At 56.8% G+C, this 13,318-nt stretch overlaps 2 protein-coding genes across 2 annotated transcripts; one reads left to right on the forward strand and one right to left on the reverse strand.

The window, feature by feature from the left end:
- Positions 1 to 8,001: 8,001 nt before the first annotated feature.
- On the forward strand, positions 8,002 to 8,976 carry TRIREDRAFT_111102 (phospholipase C; the record flags this gene model as incomplete). The annotated part of the gene is made up of 1 exon (XM_006968545.1): positions 8,002 to 8,976. The coding sequence occupies one exon, from the start codon at positions 8,002 to 8,004 to the stop codon at positions 8,974 to 8,976; it is 975 nt and encodes a 324-aa protein (XP_006968607.1).
- Positions 8,977 to 9,648: 672 nt separating this feature from the next.
- TRIREDRAFT_111103 (uncharacterized protein) lies at positions 9,649 to 12,963 on the reverse strand (the record flags this gene model as incomplete). The annotated part of the gene is made up of 1 exon (XM_006968605.1): positions 9,649 to 12,963. One exon carries the CDS (start codon positions 12,961 to 12,963, stop codon positions 9,649 to 9,651), a length of 3,315 nt encoding a protein of 1,104 aa, XP_006968667.1.
- Between the last annotated feature and the right edge of the window lie 355 nt (positions 12,964 to 13,318).

Genomic DNA, 13,318 nt, shown 5'->3' on the forward strand with positions numbered 1-13,318 from the left:
GGTTGATGCTGGGGAAGAAATAAGAGAGTCTGGAATGGTGTCCTCCTAAGCGCGACTTTTCCAGCGGTCGTGAAAGTCTGAGATGGTCGCTCCCTCAGGTCGGTCGGTGACGTGACTTTTGTTTCTCCCCGGAGGGTTCCCTTCACTTTGTTCGTCGGTCAAATGGGCCCTCGGGAACAAGCCATAACCGTCCCTTTGATCGCGTGTTGAACAGCTCGCAGCACACGGGCTGGGCGAGAGGAATTGCGCGACGCAGTTCTTGTGACGCACGAACGAGCCGGCGTGTCAAGACCGTTCAGGGTCGAAGTTGTCGAATAACGGAAAAAGAAAAAGAGACAAATCCAAGTCGTGCTCGGCGCGGCAGTGAAGTAGCCAAGTCTCGGTGGATGGTGTCTTGGCCGAGGTTGGGTGAAAGCCGACAAAGGCTTTGACGGGAGTCAGAGACACCACGGTGCTGCTGAACCAGAAACCGACTGCTGGAATGCTTCGATGACAACCGCGACGGTAACTTCAACACCGAGTAATTCGAATCTTCTCTCGATCTTTCTGGGGCGGGCGATGTTGTAGATTGGAACGTGCAAGCGAGACCAAAGCAGGGCCGAAGCGAGCGTCGCAAGCAGCTGAACGATGCAACGCAGGGAACAAGAACAAACGGCGCGCAGTGCCGAATAGGCAGCTTGTCTCAGGAGCACAAAAGCTCAAGTTGGAAGCCCAAAAAACAGGAACAACAAACCGAGGACTAGACCAAGAAAACCAGAACAGGATAAAGGAAAAACAAGGAATTAGAACCAAAAAAAAAGAAGAGGAAAAAGGAGGATGGGACGGTCGGCCAGGAACAGCGCAGCCGGGGAGCGGAGACGATGAGAAAATGTCTTGGACTAGACTAAAAGGCTGCCGAAGATGCCTTTTTGTTCAAGGTCCGGGGCTGTTGAGAAGCCCAGATTGCCCAACCGCCTTCGGAGATGATTGACAGTGGCTGGTGGCAGAGGAAGGCCGAGTGTTGCTGTACTGTAGTCTAGGTTGTAGGAGTGTTATGGCGAGTGACTCTGGCGCGTTCGCTCTGGCTGTTGAGGCGCTTGGCGACGGTGCTGGTGGCTGATGATGGAGGACGGCACTGGCGCTGCGTGGGAGGTCGTGTTATAGTCGGGCCAGGCAGTGCTGCGCAGGAGGGCGACAGGGCGACAAGGCGTAGGATGAGAGGCGAAGATGAGGAGAGCGTCGGGTGTGTGAGAGGTGTGAGGAAGCGGGAGGGAGAGGGAAGAAGTCTGGAGATTTGCAGAAGCCTTTGGCTGGACGGCACAAGCATGGAAGTACAGGTACAGGTACGAGTGCAGCTGCATGTAGCGTGGACCTCTTACACGCCGCGCTGCTTCTGCAGGCTTCTCTCCAGGCAAGGTACCGGCTTCCAGCGTCCCGGGGAGGCGATCAGGCCCAAGCGCTGGCAGTGACAGGCGTCGCCTGGGAGTGACTGGGGGTACCTAGGTTATTAGGTTCCTAAACATGCAATGTACCCATGGGTAAAGGACAACCCGTCTTGCTGTTCGGTGGCGACGGGCTATTGTGTTCCGAGTACGGGTATTGCTCTCAATGGCTCTTTCGTTGAGAAAACAAAAAATAGAACAGCCTGCAAGCATCGTTCCTGATGTTCATTTCCATGATCTTCGCCCATCCATCCATCTGCCCAGCCCGTGCCTGTGGCTGCTTCTTGGTACCGGTACTTCGTAAAGCAGCCACGCTAGAGCCCGTCCTGACCCCTGACCATGGCGTCACTGCGGCGCTACGGGCGACGGGGCAGCTGATGGCGGCATCTGGCCAGCGGGCCAAGGGCTGCTGGAGCCCCGCTAAGAGGCCGCTAGAGGCGCCGTGCGCTCGAGGTTGCAGGCAAGCCACAGTGGGCGCCTCGTTTGTAGTCGGGTAGTAGTGGTATCATGTCTCGCTACCAGGAGGACGAGTCGCTCCAGACATGGGAACCGCTGCTTGTGAACTCTGCGCTTCCGTTTGCGATCGATCTTGCCAGAATCTCTGAAATCCCAACCCTTGAATCAACAAGCACATGGTGCGTACGGCCGGACGGAGTGGTTGCAGGTTGCGGCTTGGGCTGCAGGCTGCAGGCTGCTCGTCGCGTACCGACACATGCCCTACCAGCGGAAGTACGGCTTCTCATTTCGCGATCGAGCTGTGGCTGACAGATAAGGTCCCTTAGTACAGGTACAGCAACACAGACGGCAGTACTCGTGCCTAGTTGTACATGAACATCACGCCTATCCGTGGAAGGAGAGCAGTCGAGGGCTTGTGTACTGTATGTACTAGGTATGGCATAATGCGTTAATGCTGCCAGCATCGCGGTGCTTTCTTGCATCTATGACGCGACTATGAGGGCAGAGACCTGCATTGTGCTGGCAATACGTTGCATCACCGGCCTATCGTTCATAGCAGGGGGCGATGCTACCTCCAGTTGCGTGAACGTAAGGTAAGGCAGTCCAATATCTCTACAACTTCAACTGGATGTTCACCAACGCGTTGGAGACGGCTGATTGATAAAGCTCAGACTCGACGATATCAACATCATCAACGGGCTGGACATCAAACGGAGCCCAACCCGGGTCGATGGCGCTCAACTTTCGGTACGTACCGTCAGCAGTGCCGTGTGCGGGCTTGTTCGAGGCTCGAGGCTCGAGGCGTGGCTACACTGGCGCTTGTACCGGTACGAGCGGACAGCGACCAAGAAGAACTTGGAACCTTGAACCAAACAAGAACCAACTCGCGCTGCCACTAATATTGCTCGTAGCACCACATGGCAGGAACGAACTGGAAGGTGCCATTGGAGCTCCTAGCGGATGCTTGTATTCTCCGCCGCCGCCAATCTCTCCCATCTTCTTTCTCCATTCATCTCCATCTCCTCCATCGCCCACAGAAACAGTCACGATGCCGACAAAGAAAGAACATCATCAGACAAAGGGTCACGATGGCCGTGCAGAGTCACAACCAACCAGTACTACTTAGTACATGGGCCACTCACGAGGGAACAGCCAAGAGCACGCAAAGGTCACGGAACAAGACAATACGAAACTGATGTGCTGCTCTGCACTTGTGCCTGTGGCCGACGAATACGAGCAGCAGATGACGGTGTGTGGGCTGCTGCTCGTACGGAGTAACCAGTCCTCAACCTGTGGTTTGTGTGGCTCGCTCAACCTAGGTTGACGATTGGGGACCGCCTGCGATTCCGTTGGCCCACGGCGAGCTGCGGCCAAGGAGCTTGCAAAGGCTCCAGAGGGCACAATCTCCACCATCGACAGCGTGCCCACCCACACCCACACCCACAGCAAGTACAGATTCTTTCGTTTGTCTTCCTCTCCATCTGCACAGGTGGTACAGTACAGTACTAGTACTCGTACCCATTGCCCGCTGCGCTGCGCTGCGCTATGCCTCTCGCGGCATGTATTTATCTGGTAGTATCTCGTACATACGGCGGGATCGTGGAATTGACGGAGTTGACGAGCAGTTGGCAGTTGGCAGTCGCCGGAGCAGATGCGATACGAGGACGGGATCACGCGGTGGAAACATCCCCGGCTGTCGAGTGATGGCCACGGAGCAATTGCCGCTATCTACGCAAGCAAGTCCGCCCTAATCTCGTGGGCATCTGCCATACATACTAGATGTCGTGAGCGATTTTGACGAACACACAGCGCACTCTGGGTCCGTGCTGGATGTTTCAAATCGGATCCATCAAGAGACACACATCTTGGGGCCAGAGGGCAACTGTCTCAAAAGCTCAGTCCTCGCAACCGGCAGCGACAATTTCCTGGGTCCGTGACGATGGCACGTCTGGCTGGGCGGGAGAGCAAGGACCAGGATGCGGCCGGCAGTGGGGAAGGTGTGGCACCGCCCTCACAGCATTGCTGGATCGAGGCATTCGTCCTTTGCCATGTCTGCCGCAGAAGAAAAGCTCGGGTGGTGCTTGGTGCGTGCTCCAGATGCCCCTGTAGGTACGGATCACCGATCGAAGCCTCCCCAGAGCACGATGACTCGTGGCTCTGCATGCCGTCTGCGGTACGTATCGTATGTACTTCCATGAGAACTTCCCAGCATGTCGCAAGAGACCTGAACTGGCCTGAACTGGCACTTGGAGGCGAGGCAACTCATGGATGCGCAATGGTCGACAAGAGCAAGTGTCTGGAGTTTAGCCGTGTCGATGGTATCTGTGGCAAAGGGCAGCATTCAGGTTTCGTGTCTTGTACGTATGCAATTGCCGCCCCTTGGCAAAGCAGATGCATATCGTATGCACTTTTGCTGGCCACAACGGAACAAAGGACTGCGCTGACAATGCCTTGATTTCGCTCTCGTGCGCCATAGGGAGCTATGGGAGCCATGGGAGCCCTATCGAGTCTCTCTTGGGGCAAGGCGAGTCCATGAAGCGGATCGTCTTTCCAGGATGCTAGTATTCACGTCCAGTTCGCCTCTACTATTACTATCACTTGTTGAGCTGCTATTTATACTTGCACCAGCCACACCAGATCTGTATCTGGACTGTTTCTGGCTTGAATCTTCGAGGCGAGGTGGCAACGATGTGCCTGTACAGTACTGTGCAGTACATACTATTACATGCTCATACACACATACGAAGAGGAAGCAGCAAGTCGTCTGTCTGCAGGGTGCAGAAAGCGCAAGCAAGGAGCAAGACGTCGACATCTGATCCCCGCATGAGAGGCAGAAGCTCATTCGACATGAGCTCTCCGCAACCTCTGCAGGACCATCCCCGCAAACTGCTCGCACACACACGCGGCCTCACACTCGTACAGACAAGCCACAAGTCCCATTTCAGAGGCCCTTTCCGAAGGGCAACTGTCTTGCATTGGCCAATCGCGAGATTATCTCCCCCACGGTTCGTTCCCCCCTCACCCCAACCTCCTTACCAGCCTCCCATATAATACTGTGCAGTATCATGCAGCCAACCAAAGGGAAAATGAGGTTAGGTCTCAAATCCGGGACACCATCATGCAAGTGTTACGAGACCTTTTGCGGAACCTCAACGACAACCTGATGGTCTATTAGCGGTGTTTCCCTGGTGGTGAGACTTGCTCGTTGGCCTCTCGTTGTGTCGGATGTCACGGCGTTGGCCTTTGGGAGGGATCGGCGCTGGTAAAGCGGTCGACTCGGCATCGCATCGTTTTATCATACGATGGGTTCGTCACGAGCAGACTGTGGGGAGGTTCCTGCGCATATTACGGCAGTTGACTGTGGCATCGAGTGCCCGGCATGCTCATGCCTGCCTGATCTTACAGGATGGTCTACAGAGGCAAAAGAAAGCCTTGCTTCAACTTGACACAGCAGCGGCCTTCTTGTAGCCGTGTTGGAGGAGGCGCCAGCTCGATATCATTATGCCCATCTCTTCTGCTCTTGGCAGCGTGAGAGGCGTTGGAAATAGCAGAGATATGAATCGACGGCAAAAGTCGCTGAACCGACGGGAAAGCGACTGGGACAGACCTCAGCCATCTTCTGCGCCACAAATGACGCCTCGTTTGCTGATCTCTGTACAGCTCATGAAGGGATCGACAAGCTAGGACAATGGATCGTCACGGATATTGGGAGCAGCCGAACGGTTGTTTCATCAAAGCAGTAAGTATTCTCCATTGGCCATGTGAGGAGCAGCAAGGGCGGCGAGCCATTCATACGAGCGGTCGCTGTCCAAAGCGTACATACAGATACATCATCGGCAAGGCATATTCTTCTCTTCTCCTGTGCGCAAAGGGTGTACACACGGCCATCTTTGACGCTGCAGCTGCTAGCACCATCACGAAATGCATTGCGGTGACCAATTGGGTGTCTGAACTGCCATACGAGAGCGATGCAACGCCCTCGACTCGACGCAGCTCTCGCCATGTTAGCGCGGCTGCTCCTCCGCATGTTTGTACTGACGACAAACGAAGAGACTCCATTGCCAAAAGGCACGCGGACACCGAGTCAGTCAATCGGTCCATTCTCCAGCTTTGTTGTTGCCTGAGCCTTGGCTTCTCGCGACCAAGGGTTTGATGCACAGAGTTTACGCCGCCGATGAACGCGTAAGTCGAGCAAATACGAGGAAACTCTGACAGGGAAGCGCTGGCTCTGTCTGATGAGTCTTGGTATGTACGACGACAGATGGCCTTGTTGCAACGGGTCCGCCTTGTACCTGTACTAGGTACAATATCCGCTCACTTGTCCAAGAGATCGAAGTCGATGGTTCTGTCATGGTGGACCGAGTGTTGTTTGAAGCTTGTGGATGTGGCTCTTCAGCCTCAGCTCCAGCAGGAGACGATGGGACAGTACAGTGCTCGCTTCCAAGGTTGCGAGCTTCAGCCCCTATTGCCTCAAGTCTCTCTCAAAGGCAACCAACAATCCTTCATGTGCCTCGAGCGATGGCTTGACATGTCCAGGGTCCATCCCTCGAGCCAAGTGTAAAGTCTAAATCGGAAAAGCGACCCCAGATGGCGACATACACTCCTTTCTTGTGCCGGAGCATTTTCTATCTGGGGGCTCGGGCTGAGCTCCCTCCCGCGCCGCGCCAACCAGCGCCCGCGAATACGAGCAAGCCGCGTTGAGCTATGCATCGACGGAGGGTCTGCTCTAGGAGGCGGTAATAGTGCCGTGGTCCGGGGGCGTCGCAACTGCCCGGCTGTTGTTTGCCCCGGACTGCGTATCTGAGCATAGGTATGGTAAGGCTCTGCGATGACATGTGATGGGATCAAGGTTGGCAGGTTGCTGCTGGGGATGAGGGCTGGAGAGGACCCTGCAAGCTGCGTTTTCAAGATTGGGATTCGTGGCCCAAAGTCGGTTGTCGTCGGGGAAAGTACATGTAACTGAGCGTCAGCAAACGTGTAGGGGGTTTCCTTGAAAGTGAGATCTGATATGCGGGATGTGCAAAGTACTGAGACTTCCTGGGTGAGCATCAGAGAGAAGCTTTCCAGTAGCAGCGAGATTAACAAGCCGCGATTTCTGGGTTTCGCCTTGGCTTGTTGGAATCTACTACTTGCCTATCTACCTAGTAGGTAGTCAATTGTCAAGAGTAACCTACTCAGATGTTAGAAAACGCCATGAAACGAAGTGGCGGATATGCTAAAACGCCCAGATTCGGATGGCCGAAGGATTTCGATGGGCAAGGGTGGCTGATTCTGGAGGCTTGCGTGTACTGTAGTATTGAGGTTGTTACACGTGGGCTGGGCTGGGGAAGTGATGAGCCATTGAGCTGTTATGCTACAAGGAGATACTTCCTCAATGGCGGTATCAGGTGAGCATTACGACAATGGTTTAATTTGCAAGATGTTCACATTGATAGAACCTGTCTGCACAACAGATTCAGAAGAGCTCAAGCTGTTAATTCGTACATAGTGCATCTCGAAGAGGCAACTTCACGATCTAGTCGGCGTGGCCAATGCCGGTCCGGAGAGAGTTGATAGCGGCGCATCTTCGGGTCGCGATAAGTCTCACTCACCTCTTGATGTCCGGCTCCGATTACATTACAAAACAAACATCCAACCAGCATCAGATTCATTCATCATTCCCAGCAGCAGCGATTTGTGAAACCCGCATTCTGCCGCACTTGTGCAGATCAGGGGCACAGAGTGAGGGAGAATCTCTATCACGGCTCGTCCTTGATGCGGGTCACGCATGTGACTGTTTGCTGCAGCCCGTGTCTCGACTTACCGGAGCTGGAACCGCATCTCCATCTCCATCTCCATCACCATCAACCTCCTCCTCCTCCTCACCCTCACCCTCACGTCTCACCGACTGCAGACTCGCGGCCGCCCTCCGATCCGACACTCGACCGCCGTTGCACCGGTCACACGTTTCAATCCTCTCCGAACGACCCGTATCTATCTATCCCGACCTACCCACGTCTCCCCACGCCCTCTACGCTTCTCGACCATGGGCGCCATCTCGCTGCCCGTCAAACCTCCCCCTCCGCCTCGCCGCCGCCGCCGCCGCTCCCTCCTCATCCTCGTGGCGACCTGCCTCCTCGGCGCAATGGCCCTCCTACACATCCTCATCACCCTGGCGCCCTGCATGGTCGGCGCGACCTGCTACCGCGGCTACCAGTCCGCCTACAGCTTCGACGCCGGCGACAGCCCTCACCCGGACTGGATGGCCGCGATCCCAGACGACGTGCACCTGACGAGCCTGAGCATCCCGGGCACGCACGACACCATGACGTACGGAATCGCGTCGCAGACGCTACAATGCCAGAACTGGAACCTGAGCACGCAACTGGCCAGCGGGCTGCGCTATCTCGACATCCGGGCGCGGGTGAGGGACGACGAGCTGCACATTTACCACGCGAACGGGTACACGGGCTTCAGCTACGAGCAGGTCCTGCTGGACGTGTTTGACTTTTTAGATGCGCACCCTTCGGAGGCGATCATCATGCGTGTCAAAGAGGAAGGGGGCCCGATTGGGACCAACAACTCGGCTTCGTTTGAGGATGCGTTTCGCTATCACCACTGGGCGTCTCCGACGACGGCGCCCGGCTCGGCGAAGCACCTGCATACTTATGACTTCGCGGCGCCGATACCGACCCTCGGGGAGCTGCGCTCGAAAGTCTTCATCCTGCAGAACTTTGACGCGCGGGACGGCGGGCCCTACGGGCTGCTGTGGGAGGGCCCCGAGATGGTGCTCGAGGATCTGTGGGTGATTCCGGACGTGTACCACCTCGCGGAGAAGTGGACGGCCATTCGCGACGCGCTGGAGTACGCGGCGCTGGCGCCCGACGACAACAGGTTCCTGTATCTGGCGCACCTGTCGGCGTCGGTGGGTGTCTTGCCCATCGAGGCCGCCGCGGGGCCGATGAACAGGACGATTCAGGGCATGAACGACATGACGGGGCAGTATCTCGAGGATGCGTCGGGCAATGACGACCTGGCGAGGGTTGGGGTCGTGATTGTGGATTTCCCGGGGAGGAGGCTGATTGAGACTGTGCTCAGGTGGAATGCTTGGTTGCGGTGATGATGGTAGTATGTACTACTAGTACTGCCATCTACCTATATTGTGCTTGGCTACTGGTTGCATTCTTGGGTTGAGACATGGCGTTTGTTTGTTTACTTGGCGCCTGGTATAAAAGGCACTGCTCTCGGTGTACTATGTGTACGATATACTATATAAGCGGACAACTGCGGCATCGAAATAATGGGAATATGGCTGGGACTTGGAGTTGCATTTGGGCTTGGACAACGTAGGTATGTATATATATTCATACGTCTCCTTGTATGGCATCAACATGGTTACATTTCTTCATCTCTCGCTCCGTTCCCATCCTTCCAACGCTTCCCCCCATCTGTCCTGGAGCATCCATCCGTCCGCCGATATCATCCATCTCCCATGCCATCCATCCTAGGCTGCTAGGCTATATACAAGAAATCGCCCACTCGCCGCCGCATCTCCAACCAAAGACCCAAACCAACGCAAACGCAATAAAATAAATCAGAACGCTCAATTTACACTCCAGCAAAACGAGAGAAGATGGTGATATGAACCCCCAACAACAAATTCTCCAAACCAATGCAATATCCCAATATCCCTCCTTAAATTAAATAACCCATATTCCCCTAATCCCACCCTGCCCTCCTTTATCATCCTACTTTCCCCCCTCCCCTCGGTAAAGTGTCATAGGTAGAGAGTTTACTGCCTCTTCAAATCTTCATTCCGCAAAGACTTCTTGCTCTTGATGCTCCGTATCCCTGGCGTCCCCGCCCGACTCACCGAGGGACTGCTGTCCTTGCTCTCCGTCCCAAAGCTCTCGAACCGGTCCACCATCTGCAGCACCCTCGTCTTGGGCCGCTCAAACGTCATGGCCTCGGCCGTGTACACGCTCGCCGACCGGGCAAACGACACATCCGTCGCAATCGAAATGGGTCGCTCGCTCCTCGTCATGTCCGTCACCACCGACAGCGGCCTCTCGATCCTCTCCGCACGGTCATCATAGTCGTCCTGGTCGACCCGAAGGAAGCCGTCGTCGCGATCGCCTTCGTCCACGGGCACGCCTCCGCCCTCGTCGTCGTTGTGGGAGCTGAGCTTGCTGGTGCTGCGGAGCGAGGCCTCCATCAGGGATGACCGCTTGTCCATGTCCACGAGCTCCGCCGTCTGTGGCATGTGAAGTGGCAGTCTTTCGTCGGTGCTCGTGCCGTCATCGAGCTCGTCGGCATTGACAACGCGGAGGCGCTCTTTGGGAACGGTAAACATGACTTGAACCAGGCGGTTCTCCACGGCTCTCTCAATGTCCCATTCGTTTTCTCTCTCCATGGCGCTGCTGCTCTCGCCGCCCTCCCAGTCCTGGCGCCCTTGCTTCCTCTTTAGAAGCTCGCTGCCCAGTGCTGAGAGCGGGGGCTCATAGTCGTGGCTCAGCATGTCTGTGGAAATCTCCCGTGGGGCTGGTCTGTCCATGGCAGGCGAGTCACTCGAGGGAGACTCTGAGCCCGAAAAGACGCGTCTCAACGAGCCTAGCCAGCTTCTCCGAGGCGGTTTCGATTTCGATGGCGAGCTGGGCTGCTGCAGTTCGTCGTCCTCGTACGGACTCCCGGGCGTGGTTCTGCCGAGCAGCAGGTTGGGACCCTCGGCCTGCAATGCGCCGAAGCCCGACTTTGCCGTGTTGTAGCTGCTCGAAGAGGAGCTGCCAGGCTTGCCCGGCTCTGTCGTGGGCGCAGAACTGCCGCCAAAGAGGCCAGCCGTAGCAATAATGGCGGACCATCGACCGGAGCCGGAGCGGCCCAGCCCATCTCCCGCGCTGCGGGTAGACTCTGATATGCCAGAGTCCATATGAAGATCCTCCTCATGCATGCCAGATGAGCGCTGAGAGCTTCGCCGCGTGGGCGATGAACGCCCGTGTTGGCGAGTGCTATTATACCTCGCCAGCATGGCATCCGCGGCGTCGACATCCGATACCCAGTCCTGCACATCTGGATCGTGCTGAAATGGGCCATCTGTGCTGGGCCCAGCCGTGCTCTGGCCAGGGGGCGGAGGCTGGAAAACTGGTAGAGCCCCCGAGGCCACGGCAGCTGTTGGCGTCATGAAGGGATCGGAATATGCGTCCGACGTGGGCGTCGTGGCCTCGGCGGGATTGGCCTGTTGGTAAGACAAATCTTCCTCGTCGTCCTCCATGATGGGGTGAATCTGGCCCGGAGTATGAACAGGGTTATTGAGCGGAGCGTTGGCCGGCACATAACCGCCACGCATCTGCCTAGCCACTGGCTTCCTCACGACCCCTGGTACGACAGGTGCATAGCCGCCATACGAGCCACGCATGCTTTCATATCCAGAAGATCGGTCGTCTCCATTTGTCCGGTATGGATCCTGCCCACCATTGTACCAGCTTCGATAACCCCAGGGGAAGGTATCAGGTCGCTCAGCCATGTCAACGCCGTCGTGTACAAACATGCTGGCGTCTTGGGCCATGGCCCTGATGGTCTCGTCGCGAGCGGCCCGTCTCCGTTGCTTCTTGCGCCAGTAAAAGAAGCTGACCAAGGCCAACATGAAGAGGATCAGCCCACCTCCAATGCCGAATCCGAGACTCAGCCCCAACACTCTTGACTTGGCTGCATCAGAGGTCTTGCCAGGGGCATCTTCCGGGTTTTGGCCACCGGTCTTGGCCGGGGTAGGATTGCTATAGGTCGTCGACCACGTCATATCGGTCAGGTTCAGAAACAGCGGTGCCGTGGTGACGCCAGACTGTCGCTTCATCTTGCTGGACGTGTCGGAATCCTTAATTTGCCAGCCACCGTACACCATCATGACATTTCCCGGAAGGATCGCGGCTCCGTGCCCATAGATGCCGGCCTCTGCAAACTTCGGCTGTTGCTTCGGTATCGTCCACCTCCACGAACTGTACGCCTGGCTCATCTCCAAGATGGCCAGCTGCGGCTCGGCTGCATTCGTCACATCGCCAACCCAACCCCCAAGCACAATAATGGAACGCCCATCCTGGCTCAAGACGGCTGTATGACCAGATCGACTCTCCACGCCATCGGGGCTGTCGGTTGATTGCTGAACGTTTACGTAGGACCAAGACTCCTCGGGGAGATTCCACACAGCGGCGGTGCTCATGTTGATGAAGGCTTGTTTGGTGTGGCCGCCGAGGATGACGTACGCCGTCTGCTGTGTGACGGTACCGGAAATGTTGCTCATGGAGCTTTGCAGCGCGGTGAGGCTGAATCCAGCTATGGGCGTCTTAGGCCCAGAGCTTGAGGCGATATTCTGCGCGTACGACCTGGAGGAAGGGCTGCTGTCGGCTGGGGCGAGAGTCAGCATGCCCGTGGAGTAGTTTGCCGCAGACTGCCAGCCCTTTGAGCTGTCCGAGGGCGTATCACACATGCCACCGTAGCTGTATATCGTCGGCTCGTCCAGCAGCGGTGCAAGCGTCGCGGAAAAGGCAATGGTCCCCCCAAGGAAGTACGGCCCTCGCGACGAGCTGCCCTTTTGCGACGTGCCAAGCGTTGTCGCATGCTTCGTCCAAGCCGCATCACCGCTACTCCCCGAGGCAGCCCCCTCTCCATACGTCCACACGCTTCCCGGCCCTTTGTCACATTGTCCAGAGTATACCAGCACAGCGCCTTCTTCTGTCCTCACCGCGCCAAATGCCGTGTTCTTCGGATTGTCGCCGCCCACAAAGGGTAGGCTCGTCGTGACGGGGCTCAGCTTGGTGTCGGCTCCCACGGTGCTCGAGATGTTTAGCGACAGGAACTGCACATTGTCGTCGCCGTCCTGGGTCAAGATGTATGCCAGATCCGGGCGGTGGCACGCGCTCTGGTTGAAGCACGCATCGGGCGCGAGGATCTGCGTCGGGACATAGGGGAAGCTGTGCGCAGCGGCCGCCAACGGAGCTCCCAGCAGCAGCAGCAGCGCCGCGGTCCCCAAGAAGCGACTCGACGGCGCACATCCTGGTGTTGCGCGATGCGGATGCGCGCGTCCGCGAGCAAACGGATCTGGTGGTGACACGGCCATTGATCGGGTTCGCTCCGAGATCTCGCTTCGCGCGCCGAGGTGCTCGTTGTTTGCTGAGTTTGTTCTGGGGTATCTCTGCCTTGTCGTCGCTTGTCGATCATATCATCGTGGCATGTCGATCTTGGCAGCCTCGTCGCAACCGTGAGCCTCGGGCTTGGTGAGCTTCCTTCTCCGAAGCTGGGTTGATGCTGTTCGTGCCTGGCCCTCGCCAGCTTGGAATCTCATCCACCGCCTGCTGCCCAGTGAGTCGTGACGTTGCTGCAGCTCCCCCACAAAGGATCGAGGGCGCGCAGTGGTAGAAGAAGAGCTGAAGCCGCGGAGCCAATCTCGCTGGTCTCACAATACGAGGCGGCGC

This window comes from Trichoderma reesei (genome assembly GCF_000167675.1).
Source record: "Trichoderma reesei QM6a unplaced genomic scaffold TRIREscaffold_24, whole genome shotgun sequence".
Lineage (NCBI taxonomy): Eukaryota > Fungi > Ascomycota > Sordariomycetes > Hypocreales > Hypocreaceae > Trichoderma > Trichoderma reesei.